General features: G+C 40.7%; 1 protein-coding gene across 2 annotated transcripts in view; it reads left to right on the top strand.

Moving 5' to 3' along the window:
- The window catches only part of ACVR2A (activin A receptor type 2A), a 105,874-nt gene that overhangs the window by 59,101 nt on the left and 32,497 nt on the right, over positions 1-14,276 (top strand). The window contains exons 5-6 of one of the 2 annotated variants that reach the window (XM_050969256.1): positions 5,267-5,290; positions 14,064-14,207. In XM_050969256.1, the coding sequence (XP_050825213.1) occupies positions 5,267-5,290; positions 14,064-14,207 (168 nt within the window). The remainder of the gene's footprint in view (positions 1-5,266; positions 5,291-14,063; positions 14,208-14,276) is intronic. The other variant, XM_050969257.1, reaches the window with a different exon arrangement.

Genomic DNA, 14,276 nt, shown 5'->3' with positions numbered 1-14,276 from the left:
TCTGTATAATGTGTGTACCAGCACATGCCTAGTCTGAGCAGCGGAACAAGGTGTTGATTGACTCCCTCACTTCATGGGAATCTGCCTCCGAGATCTCCACAAAACTCTCATGGAAATATGGGCAATCTGCTGCTGCAGGTTCTTTGGCAGAGCTGCTTTGTTTCTTGATCCATTAAAGGTAACTTTCCCACACCACTCTGCCATAACAGGGGAGTGCAGGGGGAGTCGCATGCAAGCGAGTCACATAAGGGCCAGGGTGGAAGCCGCAGTTTTGGAGGAGACCCTCCCTTGATTCCCTGCTCACCCTCACCAGTGAGATCTTCCATAATGAACACAGCCTGTGGAAAATGTGGGAAGGGTAATGATTATAAGGCCCCACTACAGTGCTAGCTCTCCCCAAGAGCCACATGCCCAGTGTACAGTACAGTCGTGGAACACTGATTTCCCCTTCCCCTGTGGTTACTCACCATTTTGGGAGTGTTATGGCTCATGTGTGCTTGCATGTGGTCAGCCAGTTAGTGGTAGGTGTGTGAATAGTAACTGTTATAAATCACTGAATCAGTGGTCTGTGTGTTGTAAACAATACTGCTTCTGTAAAATGATGCAGTTTGGCTTCACAGATCTGACCTAAGGAGCCCAGGCTTCCTCTTTGTTATCACTGGTTGAACGGCTGCGCAGAATTAGAAAGGGGCCATGAAGAACTAAAGAGGACTTTCTAAGTGGTGTCGTGATGCAGTCCGCGGCTGAAAAACAAGAATTGATGGAGTAGCGGGGACAGCGAGAAGAGGGACCGAAAGGAGAACATGGCGTGCCAGAACAAAGTCATGGAGCGGCTCATAAACATGGCGCACCAAGCACACACATACACTCTCTCTCCAGGCACTACTAGCACTGCAAACCGAGCAGCCTTGCACCCACCCTCTCCTGCAGCTGTTGTCACAAAACTTTCCCATGCGCCTCCTAGACACCGTCAATACCCTCTTATCAACCTCCTGGCCCCAGTCTGTACCCATGGCATTCCATTCCCCGCCCATCACAGTTCTGCACTGCAGACTCCCAGTACCCAGTGCACTCAACACCTGTCCCTCTGCAGTTCAGTCTTGCTGAAGTATAGTACCCGCTGCACTGTACTCCAAAGGAGAAGGTTGGATATGATACCTGGACATACACAAATCTTTAATTTCCTGGGACCGTCCCTTCCCCCCCATCCTGCTCAGTGCTGATATGTATATTTTGTCTCCCCTCCTCCGGTGGTGGTGGTGGTTGTTTAATAAAAAAATTGTGTTGGTTTGAAAGCAATCTTTATTCTATTAATTGAAAGCTAACAGAGCCCTGCAAAGCAGCAGGCAGTTTTCTTAAACCTTCATAGTGCATAGTCTGCACCAATCACAATCACCTCCTAGCATTACAAGCACTGCACTCTTGAGCATAGCAACAAAAATTAGTGGCTTTCAGCTTCAAATTGCTACCTCAACGCATCCCTTTAATAGCCTTGGTCTTTGGCTGTTCACATTCAGCCTCCAGATGCTGAGCCTCTTCAATCCAGCTGTGAGTGAAGCTTTCACCTATCCCTTCACAAATATTACGGAGAGTACAGCACGTGGCTATAGGCATAGGAATAATGTCATTGACCAGGTTCAGCCTCCCATATAGGCCGTGCCAGCAGGCCTTTAAACAGCCAAAAGCACACTCAACCGTCATTCTGCACTTGCTCAGCCTGTTGTTGAACTGTTCCTTTCTGCTGTCAAGTTGCCCAATATATGACTTCATAAGCCATGGCATTAAGGGGCAGGCAGGGTCTCCCAGGATCACAATGGGCATTTCGATTTTGCCTATGGTGATGATCTTCTGATCCTGGAAGAATGGCGTGTTCAGGAAGCTGCGAGCAGGGACGGTGTTGCAAAAGATGTGTGCGTCATGCACCTTTCTGGACCAGCCTGCATTAATGTCCATGAAAGGCCCATGGTGGTCCACAAGCTCCTGGAGAACCATAGAGAAATACCCCTTCCGATTAATGTACTCAGTTGCCTGGTGCCAGAATTGGAATATACGTGCCATCTATCGCCTGCTCCCCCTCCCCCCCCAGAGCTAGGGTAGCCCATTTGTGCAAAACCATCCACAATGTCACGCATGTTACCCACAATCATGGTCTTTTGGAGCAGGATGCAATTAATGGCCCTGCACTCTTCTGTCAAAACAAGTCCAGCAGTAAACTTTCCTACTCTGAACTGGTTAGCAACTGATCGGTAGCAGTCTGAAGTAGCCAGCTTACATAGTGCAATCGCCACGCACTTCTCCAATGGCAGGGCAGCTCTCATTCTCGTGTTCTTGCGCCACAGGGCTGGGGCAAGCTCATCACACTGTCCCATGAATGTGGCTTTCCTCATCTGAAAGTTCTGCAGCCACTGCTTGTCATCCAGATGTGTGTGTTTCCTGAGCTCAAAAGCAGCATTCCACTGTGATCAGCACCTTCATGAATGCCACAAGCAATCTCGTGTCGTAACTACTATGCGTGGGGAGATCAATGTCAAACTCCAGTTGCCTTTGTAGTTTAAGGAATAATGCCACTGCCACTTGTGACATGTTAGTGAGAGCCAGCAGCATATTGATCCAACAGTGCAGGGTCCACTCCTGCAGACTGAAGTCAGGGTGCACAGTACACAAACAGTTGAAAGATGGTGCCAAATGCGGACAGAAGCACAGGGATTTCTGGGATGTGAAGCAGTGCATCATGGGGAATTGGGACAGGACAAGGATGCCCTGCGACCCCCTCCACCTTCCCACAGCTCTTAGTGGCAGAAGAGGAAGAGATGCTCTGTGGGATAGCTGCACAGAATGCACCACTGCAAGTGCTGCAAGTGTGAACACGCTATTCCACAGGCAGCTGACAGTGTGAACACACAACAGTCATTTCACTTTCAGCGCACTCTGTGTGGTGCTATAACTCTGCCAGTGTAGACATATCCTTAGTATTTGTAGTTTAATGAGTTCATTAGGGAGGGTCTAACATTTTTACAAATTCCTGTATCATGTCACATTAGGAGAAGTTTCTGTGTAGTTCCTAATGTGTTTTATAAACACACCAAATACAAAATCGCGATTAACTGGGTATGCATAGTTCTGCAGAAAAGGATCTGAGGGTTATAGTGGATCACAAACTGAGTATGAGCCAACAGTATTATGCAGTTGTGAAAAAAGCTAATGTCATTTTGGAGCGTATTAGCAGGAGTCTTGTATGTATGATATGGGAGGTAATTATGCTGTTCTGCTGTGTTGGACACCGGTGAGGCCCTCAGCTGGACTACTGTGTCCAGTTCTGGGTGCCACACTTCAAGTAATATGTGGACAAATTGGCGGGATCCCAGAGGAAAGCATCAATAATGATAAACCATGGTGAAATCTGAGCTCTGAGGGAAGTTTTTTATAAAAACTGGGCATGTTAGTCTTGAGAAGAGTGAGTGGGGGCTCCCGATAAGTTTTCAGCTGTGTAAAAGGACAATGATCAATTCTTCTCCATGTCCACTGAAACTAGAACAAGAAGTCACAGGCTTATTCTAGCATGAGGGAGATTTAGATTAGGATAATTTGGACATTTTTTTTAACTATAAGGATAAAGTTCGGAAACAGGCTTCCAAGAGAGCTCATGGTGACCCCATCACTGGAGGTTTTTAAGAGGCTATAAAGATCTGTCATGGATGGTCCTGCCTCAGTGAAGGGGGCAGGCCTAGATGACATTTCAAAGTCCTTTCCATTTATATTTCTGGGATTTTATGTCAGGTGCTTCCAGGCTTTCCTTCAGGACTTGGGGGGCAAGAAAGGCGATCACCTATTGTTTGGTTTTTTTCTTAGCAAAGGGATCATTGGGAAATCAGTTGGAAATTAGTCATCCTTTCAGTAGCAATAAGCCCTACTGCAGGATTAATAAATCTGACTCTGGCTAATCTAGCCTTCAAGAAATACTTCATCTAGCTTGTTACAGAGATACTGCTCGGCATGTTCTAGGCAGTTTCCAAGCACAGCGGAAGACATGGCGCTTGGCCCTGCAGTGTGTGTACTCTGAGAAGATAAAGACAAAGGGTGGTGGATAGGGATAGTTGCCATTAAGAATGAGTACTCTAAGTGTTTGAATTTTGTGCAATAGCACTCATTTAGCTGATGACATGATTGATGATGCTGATGTCCAGAAATAAGGACCCAGTCATTCAGGGCAGTTAAAAACAAACAGAAAAAACCCATGTAAATTAACGAAGTTTGAAAATTAATGCTCTGAGTGTAGTGATTAACTGCAAGTGACACGCCATTTGTATCAAGTAGAGGTGTGAGGGGGTGGGGGTTAGCCTGGCCAGGCAATCAACATTAATTTGAATCATTTTCTAAATTCCAGTAATTCAGTTCTGTTCCTCCTTTTTTACAAAACTTTTCAGTGGAAAAAAATCAAATTACTCTTTTGGACTTATTGAAAGAACCCTTAAATATTTTCACGTCTTACATCTGTCAAATATTGCATATCTAGGATCAGTTGTTTAAATTGTACCCCCAGAAATAAATGTACACATCTTCTTCTAAATTAGTAGTACAAATCTCCCATATGATGTGCTATTAAAGAAAGGTTGTTTCATTTCATACTTAGTTTTTAGTTACAATATAGCTTCTTAATTTTAGAAAATGCAACACTGCCATCTGGTGTATTCTTGTGACCACAGTAGAAAATAAGTTCTAGCAGGAATGTGAATGTTCTTCTAGTAGCATAAATCTTTCAAACTGAGATGTGGCAAATAGACTAACATAATGCTGTGTAAATATGTGGAATATGAGTGGTTGAACAGATGAGTAACAGTTGTGAAATCAGAGTAGCATATGAAAAGTGGATGGTGGACTATGTCCCATGTATGTTCTGTAAGTCTTCTATTTCATTACTGTTTAAAAAATATCTTTAGAAATATCGTTTTTTGTCAAACTGATTCTTCAGATACTTTAAAAGAGCAATTCTCTGTTTAATCATAAAATCATTTCTGTTAACATCCTGTACTACAATTATTCTTTTACCTGTTTACTTTACTAACATGACATTATCAGTGACAGATTTATTGTTCTAAATCAGTTAATTATCCAAGCAAAAATTGATAGCGCCTTAGATATTCTTTGTAACAAATTGTTTTATACAAACTAATCTTCTGTGTCACTTTTCTCACAAGATGCTTTTCACCTTGTTCTTGATATAATTAGTAACTTCCTTTGCCTGTTTTTTTTTTTTTGTTTTTACAAGCACGCCTTTCATATAATGATTGAGGTAAGCTGTATTTTTTTGTGTGTGTGTGTTTGTGGAACTTTGTGGTCATCTAAGACATTCTGTTTCTTGTTGCTTTGATATAAATTAAAGTCTTTGCAATACTTTGTAGCGATACTTTCAGTAAGCATGCTGGGTCAAAATGTAAACTTATTCTCCTAAAAATTACTAGAATTTCTTGTGCAATAGAGTTGAATGTCTGTGGAGATTGATAATGGAGTACACCACCTTTCACTTTTTAGGTCACTGGTTTGAATTCGGCATTTGAGATTATATGAAAGAAACCAATCACTTTAAAATGTCTGCACATAAAACTTCATTGACAATTGGCAGTTCCTTGTTGGCAGTCTTCAGAGAGCCAAGTTCTAAATTGCTGTGGATACTGAACTTCACTCTCTTTTATAAGTGGTCTTGCTAATTCATAGTACAAACCCATTGGAAACATGATTTAGAGAAAATGGCACATTGCTTTTCATTGTTTTTTAAATAGCTTTCCTGCAAATTTTAAATTTTGTAAAAAGTTGGAAGAGATTTCCTTCCACTTAAACCACTGTTCAGCTTCAAATGAAAGTCTTCAGGTTCAGAAGAAATTAAAATAGGAAACTTATTACTACTTACCATGCACACTTTTTTGACATTTACAGATATTTATTAATCTTTGTTGCACCTTTGTCAAGATGCAGGATATGTTGTCTAAGCCATCCAAGACAGATGGCTATCCAGCCTCCTTTTGAAAACCTTCAGGTGCGGAGCATCCGCTACTTCCCTGGATGGTCTGTTCCATAGTCCTGCTGTTCTTAAAGTTACAAAGTTTTTCCTGAGGTTTAATCTAAATCTGCTATACTGTTGTTTGAACCCATTGCCTCTTGTCTTGTCCTCTATGGCAAGAGAGAACAACTGTTATCCATCTTTTTTTTTTTTTTAATGGCAACCTTCAGGTATTTGAAGATTGCGATCATATTCCCCCCCCATGCACACTTAATCTCATCTTTTCCAAACTAAACATAGCCAGTTCTTCCCGTCTTTGCTCATATGGCTTGTATTCTGTCCCTTTGATCATCTTTGTCATTCTTCTCTGGATCTTTTTCAGTTTGTCTAAGTTCTGTCTATAAATTGATGACCAAAATTGAACACAGTACTCCAGCTGAGGCCTAACGAGCACTGAGTAGAGTGGAACTATGACCTCTGTAACTTGCATGCTGTGCCTCTGTTAATGCAACCTAAAACTGCATTTGCTGTTGTTTGTTGTAACAGCATCACATTGCTGACTCATGTTGGGGTTGTGATCTGCCACAAATTCCCTGCTCCTCCTTTCTCCCTTTTTAAAAGATGGTACTATGTTAGCCCTTGTCCAGTATTCCTCATCTGTTATCCATGAGTTTACAAATATTCCTTCCAGTGGCTCCAAGATTTCTTCAGCTAATCAGCACCCTAGGGTGCATAACATCAGGCTCTGCTGTCTTCAATTCATTCAAATTAGTAAGAAGATCCTATGTGTTTTTTTTACTTAGCTTGATCTGCATCTCTTCCCCTTTATTCTCTATGGTAACTTGATTAGTCATCTGGTCACATCTTTTTTGTAAGAAGGCTGAGGGCTTGTCTGTGCTACAAAATTAGGTCAACTTAACTTAATTTAGGTTGACCTACAGCCACTGCAATTATTCAGTTTGCCGTTGGTGTCCACGCTACTCTCCTTCTACTGGTGGAGAGTGGCTTCAACAGTATCACTTGCACAGGCTGAAGTGGGGTATTATGGGGTACTGACAGACATGCGGGGCTGACAGCTGGAGCCCCTCCACCCAAATCGAGGTGACAGCCACAGCTGTGAGACCAGCATGGACTCAATTTCACAGTACTGGAGCCTACTAGCAATGAAATTGACATTCTTGTCAATTAAATGGCACAGGACCCCAGGCTGCTGACGGAATTATAGCCAACAGCTGAAGTAAGTAATGCAGCATCTACACGAGCACTTCGTTGTCCTAACTACACCGAGCTATGCCTCGTGTGGAGGTGGAGTTATATTGGTGTAGCAGGCCACTTACTTCATCCAAAGCAGTATGCTAGTGTATACACTGACGTAACTCTGTAGTGTAGACCAGTGGTTCTCAACTTTTTTTTTGTGGACCACTTGAAAATTGCTGAGGGTCTTGGCAAAAGATCTTTCCAAATGTTGTTTGTACCATTAGCGAACTATTGTAAAGTGCTTTGGATAAAAGCACTATATTAAAAAAAAAAAAAAAAACTTAATAATAAACATTATTTGTTCTACAAATAAAAGCCCACAACTCATAAGTTCCCAATCACCTTCATTTTTTGCAAATAATTCATCCCTGTTGGTCAGTACCAGATCCAAAATGGATGACCCTGTACTTGTTTCCTCCACATTCTGATTCAGAGAGTTGTCCCCTATACATGCTAAAAACTTGCAAGACATACTGTGTTTTCCAACAGATATCAGGGAAGTTAAAATCCCCATTAATTCTAGCTCATATGTGTTAGATAATTTACCTGGTTGTAGAATGCCTCATATACTTCCTCTTCTTGATTTGGTGGTCTATAATAGACTGCCCACCATAACATTGCTACTATTCTTTACTCTTTTTATCCTCACCCAGTGACTCTCAGCTCTGGTCTACACTATGAGTTTAGATCGAATTTAGCAGCGTTACATCAATTTAACCCTGCACCCGTCCACGTGATGAAGCCGTTTTTCAACTTAAAGGGCTCTTAAAATAGATTTCTGTACTCCTCCCCTGACAAAGGAATTAGTGCTGAAATCGATCTTGCCAGGTCAAATTTGGGGTAATGTGGTCGCAATTCAATGTTGTTGGCCTCTAGGAGCTATCCCAGAGTGCTCCATTGTGACTGCTCTGGACAGCGCTCTCAACTCAAATGCACTGGCCAGGTAGACAGGAAAAGGCCTGCAAACTTTTGAATCTCATTCCCTGTTTGGCCGGTGTGGCAATCTGCAGGTGAGTGCAGATCTCATCAGCAGAGGTGACCATGATGGAGTCCCAGAATCACAAAAGAGCTCCAGCATGGACCGAATGGGAGGTATGGGATATGATTGCTGTATGGGGAGACAAATCCGTGCTATCAGAACTCCGTTCCAAAAGACGAAATGCCCAAACATTTGAAAAAATCTCCAAGAGCATGAAGGACAGAGGCTATAACAGGGACCCACAGCAGTGCCGAGGGAGGGTTGACTGACAACATGGCTTAAAGGGTTGGCTTACAGGGAATTAAAATCAACAAAGAGGATGGGTTTGCATGAAAGAGAAACACACACAACTGTTGCACAGAATGGCCCCCTCAAGGATTGAACTCAAAACCCTGGGTTTAGCAGGCCAATGCTCAAAACAATGAGCTATTCCTCACCCCACTATTCCAGACAGGACTGAATCTCCATTAAACTTTTCAGGGTGCCCCTGACAGACCTTACTGAAACGATTGTCAGCTGTTGATTTTCACGGAGGGAGGAGGGGAGCAAATGAATACAAAACAAATCTGGTCTCTTTCTTGTTTTGATCCACTCCATCTCTCTTATACATCTTAAGCTGGCAGCAGACGGTGCAGTACAGCTGCTAGCCATCGTCGTCTCCTGGTTGCTCGCCAGAAGACAGTGCAGTGTGACTTCAGGCAGGACTGAATCTCCAGGAGACGAAACTTAAAAAGATAATGACCTGGAGTCACTCCCATTTACGTCCAGGCACCCCGACAAGCCTCACTGAGGTCTGCTAAAAGAGCACTCAGGAGACTACGATGATGGCTACCAATCGTAATGCACTGTCTGCTGCCAAAAGGCAATGAGCTGCTGCTGTGTAGCAATGCAGTACCACATCTGCCAGCACCCAGGAGACGTCTGGTGAGCTGATCGGGCTCCATGCTTGCCGTGGTATAGTGTCTGCATGGGTAACCCTGGAAAAAAAGGCTTGCAATGATTGTCTGCCGTTGCTTTCACGGAGGGAGGGAGGGGGGGCGCCTAACAATATGCACCCAGAACCACTTGCAACAATGTTTTTGACCCATCAGGCATCGGGATCTCAACCCAGAATTCCAGTGGGCGGCAGAGACTGCGGAAACTGTGGGATAGCTGCCACAGTGTAATGCTCCGGAAGTCGATGCTAGCCTCGGTACTGTGGGCGCACTCCACTGAGTTAATGGTCTTGAGTGGGGACAAATGCAGTTAACTGTATAAGATCGATTTCTAGAAAACTGATTTCTATAAGTTTGACCTAATTTCATAATGCAGACATACCCTCAGTAAGTGTGCTGCTCACTTCCTCTTGGACCTCATCACAAGTATAAACATTCTTGATATACAGCACAATGCTTTCCCCTTTTTCCCATACCCATCCTTCTGGAACAAGCTATATTCTTCAATACTGGTACTCTAACCAGGGTGTTGTCCCACCAATCCTCTGTCTGTTTGCTTCTCCGGTGTTTGCTGCTCCCTAGGTTCGCAACTATAGTCTGGTGCAGTATTTAACTCAAATTAGCTTTACGACTTATGGGAAAAGTGGAGCTTAAATGCCCGAGCTTTTTGCCTCCTAGTCAGTTTATCAACTTTTGTCTTCTACTGACTAGGTTAGCCAGTCAGTTAGGCTTTTGAGAAAATTTAGAGCCCTTAAGGCTACAAAGATCTTTTGAAAAGATTATTTAGAAATAATTATGCCTGTGGCACCTAAATGGTTTACATAAACTCATACTAGTTGGGACTCTTCCAATGAAACATTTGTCTATTTGGGAAAAAGTTGATTTTTCAAAAAGTGAAACACTTCATGGAAACGTAGATTTTGATGAAATGTTACTTCAGGAAAAATTAAACTGTTGCATTTTGAACTCTTCAGAAAGGATTTTTGGATGGGAGCGGGTGTTCAAAATTATTATTTATTTTCAATTTAATACCCAAATAAAATTCTAAATTGCAATAAAACTTTTGTCAAAACAACATTTCAACCAAAAACTATTTTTTTCAGAATTTTGTTGTGTAGGAAACTGAATTTTTTTTTCAGAATGATTTTTTTATTACAGAATTTCTTGACACAGAAAATTCAGTTTCTGCCCTATAGAAGAATTTTGTGTTCCGCTGTGAAAACAAGAAAACGTTTAATATAATCTAGCTACTGTGATTAATACAAATATCACAGAGTGTGGTGAATACATTCTCCTGTCTGTGTACTTTCTGAAGTTTTTAAGAAGTATGTAGCATTTAGTGGTTAGGAAGTTGAGTATTGTAGTGGAATTGTTTTTAATCACTCTTAGTAAATGAGAAGTTTTGAACATTCGCTAGCTATATGGTACAGAGCAAATTCAGAAAGTTTTAAATACTTCTAGATTTGGGAGAGGAATGTTCTATCGTCTAACAAAGCAGCTCTGTGACCAAGTGAGCAATAGTGCACAGATCTAGCTTTCTTTGTTTAATTTGGGCAACTCATTAGGGCCAAGACTTCAAAAATGGATGCCTAAAGTTAAATTTGTAAATTCATATTTAGGCATCCCTGGGAACTGCTGGGTGCTCAGAAAACTTGAGATAAGCCTACTAAATTGGTATGAGGATTTGAGTTTACAAATAATTTCAGGCACCCATTTTGGAACAAAATGGCCTTAACCCCTCTGCCTGAATTTCTACATCAGCAGAACTGGGATAACTTCAAAGGTGTTTTGTAAATGGATTTGAAATTGTATGGAAGCCATTATAGGAGTGAAATTATACTTCATTGTGTTAGTGAATTTATCAATGAGACATTTTCTATGTGACATTAAAAATGAAATTTGTTAATGCCTAATCTTGGTGCTCTGTTTTTACCAGCTTTATTTCTCTAATCAGCATGTTTAAGTATTTTATCTTAGTTTTGTTTTAAGCATCCCTCATTTCCATGTTTCTTTAAAGGTTCAGATTCTTACATGAGGGGTAACATTTACATGACTTAAGTGTGTGAGAATTTTACCTTTAGTCTTAATTAGGGCTCTCAAATGATTTAAAAAAAAATCCTGATTAATCGTGAGATTAAAAAAATACTCAAGATTAATTGTGTGCTTTTAGTCACACTGTTAAACAATACCACCAATTGAAATTTATAATAAATATTTGTGGATGTTTTTCTACTTTTTCAATTCAGTAACTCCTCACTTAGTCGTCCCGGTTAAGTCGTTTCATTGTTATGTTGCTGATCAATTAGGGAACATGCACATTTGAAGTTGTGCAGTGGTCCCTTCTAATGTCGTCTGGCAGCTGCCTGCTTTGTCCACTGCATGCAGGAAGAGCAGCCTGTTGCAGCTAGCTGGTGGGGGCTTGGAACCAGGGTGGACAGGCAGCCCCCCTATCAGCTCCCCGCTCCCCTAAGTTCCCTGTGCAGCTGCTGCCCAGCAGGCTAACATTGCAGCTGTCCCTCCCTCCACTGCCATGTGCTGCTCCTGCCCTCTGCCTTGTAACTGTTCCCTGAGACTCCTGCTTGCTGTGCAGGGGGGAGAGGAGGACGACGGTGGTTGAAGTCAGGGTGTCCCCCTCTCCCCTGCTCCTGCACCCTGCACACCCCATCTTCCGTAGAACGATGGGGGACACATGACAGGGCTCAGGATAGAGGGAGATTGTGCAGACTGTGAGAGTTAACCCTTGAGGGCTCTGCCAATTGCTAGTTCATCATTTTAGCAGTAAGGCATTCCTTGGAAAATATCCCACCCTCTGACTCCTCCACCTGAACCAAGCTTCACAATCATCATCACTTGGTAGCAGCCTTAAATTGTTCATTTAAAATTTATACTGTGTGTGTGTGTATGTATATGTGTATGTATATGTGTATATGTATATGTGTATGTATATGTGTATATGTATATGTATATATGTATATGTATATATATATATAAAATGTATGTGTGTACATGTATAAAACAATAAAAAATAAATAATTTTTCCACCAGACAAAAGATTTTTCTTTCCTGGAACCTAATGCCCTCATTTACACTAATTCTTATGGGGAAATTGGATTCACTTAACATCATTTCGCTTAAATTCGCTTTTTCAAGAACATAACTACAATGTTAAGTGAGGAGTTACTCTATATTGATTTCAGTTACAACACCATAATACAAGGTGTACAGTGCTCACTTTATATTTTTATTACAAATACCTCCACTATAAAAGAGTATTATTCAGTTCACCTCAAATAAGTACTAGGCAGCATTATCTCCTGTAAATGTAAACAAATTTGTTTTAGAGATTAGCAGAACTGGAATTAGGACTGAGTGGACGAAGTTGCACTTTCATGATAGAGATTCAACAGTACTTGTATGAAGTGAGTTGAAAAATACTATTTCTTTTGTTCACAAATATTTGCACTGTAAAAAAAAAGAATAAAAAATAATATAAAGTGAGCGTGTACACTTTGTATTCTCTGTAATTGAAATTGATATATTTGAAAATGTAGAAAAACATCCAAAATATATATAATAAATTTAAATTGGTATTACTTTGTTTAAAAGTGTGATTCAAACGGTCATTAATTGCGACTATTGTTTTAATCTAGTTAATTTGTTGTGTTAATTGCTTGACAACTGCAATTAATTCATTCATTAATTAAATTTAGTAATCCTCTGTAAGGGAAGAAATAGGTAATTTAGATTGTTATTCTTTTAGCACATTTTAAACTAGGACCTGATGAAGTATTAAAGTGGCATTATGTGAACAACAACTTTAGCTAACTGAAATCTGCATCTATAGCTTTCTTTTAATTAAAATAGGGGCAAAAATATTTGTGTATTGTTTATTGTCACAATAGTGAAGCAGATTTAAAGACTCATTTATCTTCTGAACAACTGTAGTTGTAATGTCTGTCTAAGGGTATTCCATACTACCCTTCATTGTAGTGTCCAAACATAGAGGTGAGGGAGACCACTTGTTCATTATGTAAAAATAGCAAATCAGTTTCCTAACTCGCTTTTCCCTCCTGCACACACCAACGGTGCAGTAATGTCCAATAGGGAAGTCAAAATGTGCACATTACAAAGAGATTTAAAAATAAACCAAAACTCCTTCTCTGTATCAGTCTGAATCTTATCTATTTGATCAGTAGAGGGGGACTAGAATTAATGATCTGTAATATCAGGCACAGACTTTACAAGTGAGTGGTGTATGTGTACAGTCAAGAATAACTCTCAACATTGACTCAGAAAACAGGCCTTTACTGAAGAGTTAAATTTTCTGTTAGATGAATCAGTAGAAAATTCTGATATGCTTGTGCAGATACAAGTAGGCCTGACATTTTTCTTCAGAATAGAATAATGGCTTACATAAACACAGTATAATGGGAAGAAAAATAAAAATGCCCACAGTGCTTTCCGTTACCAGAAATATTGAAAATGTGCTATTTCAATTGAGGAAGATGTATGTAGGATGAATATGTATATGTATATAACAAAATATGTAAGTGCTTTCATTATTTACAGTAACTGTAATAATGTTTCCCAGAAAGGGAAACTGTCCAGAGTAATCTGCTGGTTGCATAGACACCCTCAGACACTTGTCCCCTTCCCTTCCAGTAGTTCTCTCAATTTCTATTGTGTTTTGAAAAGGACTGGTTTGGATTCCCTTTTGCGGTGTGTCTGACAGAGTCCTGTTTCCTTCCTGTAAAGAAGGGTTAAAGATGGTTTGTTTTTGGCAGGATTTGACACCAAATTTTTTTTCAATGTAATTGTCTTTATGTTCCTAATACTGTAGTCCTAGATCTCACGCAGACTAGCTAGATTTCAATTATACACTTTTATCTGTTTTCAGGACCCTGGCCCACCACCACCTTCACCCTTGATGGGTCTGAAGCCTCTGCAATTGTTAGAGATAAAAGCTAGGGGAAGATTTGGTTGTGTATGGAAAGCTCAGTTGCTAAATGAGTACGTTGCTGTCAAAATATTCCCAATCCAGGTATGTAAATGTTCTTGTCCTATTGTAATGTAAAATATCAATATACAAAGCAAACTTTTCTGTATACAA

Source organism: Gopherus flavomarginatus, chromosome 10 (genome assembly GCF_025201925.1).
Source record: "Gopherus flavomarginatus isolate rGopFla2 chromosome 10, rGopFla2.mat.asm, whole genome shotgun sequence".
Taxonomy (NCBI): domain Eukaryota; kingdom Metazoa; phylum Chordata; order Testudines; family Testudinidae; genus Gopherus; species Gopherus flavomarginatus.
This window is presented reverse-complemented; position numbering and strand designations above follow the sequence as displayed.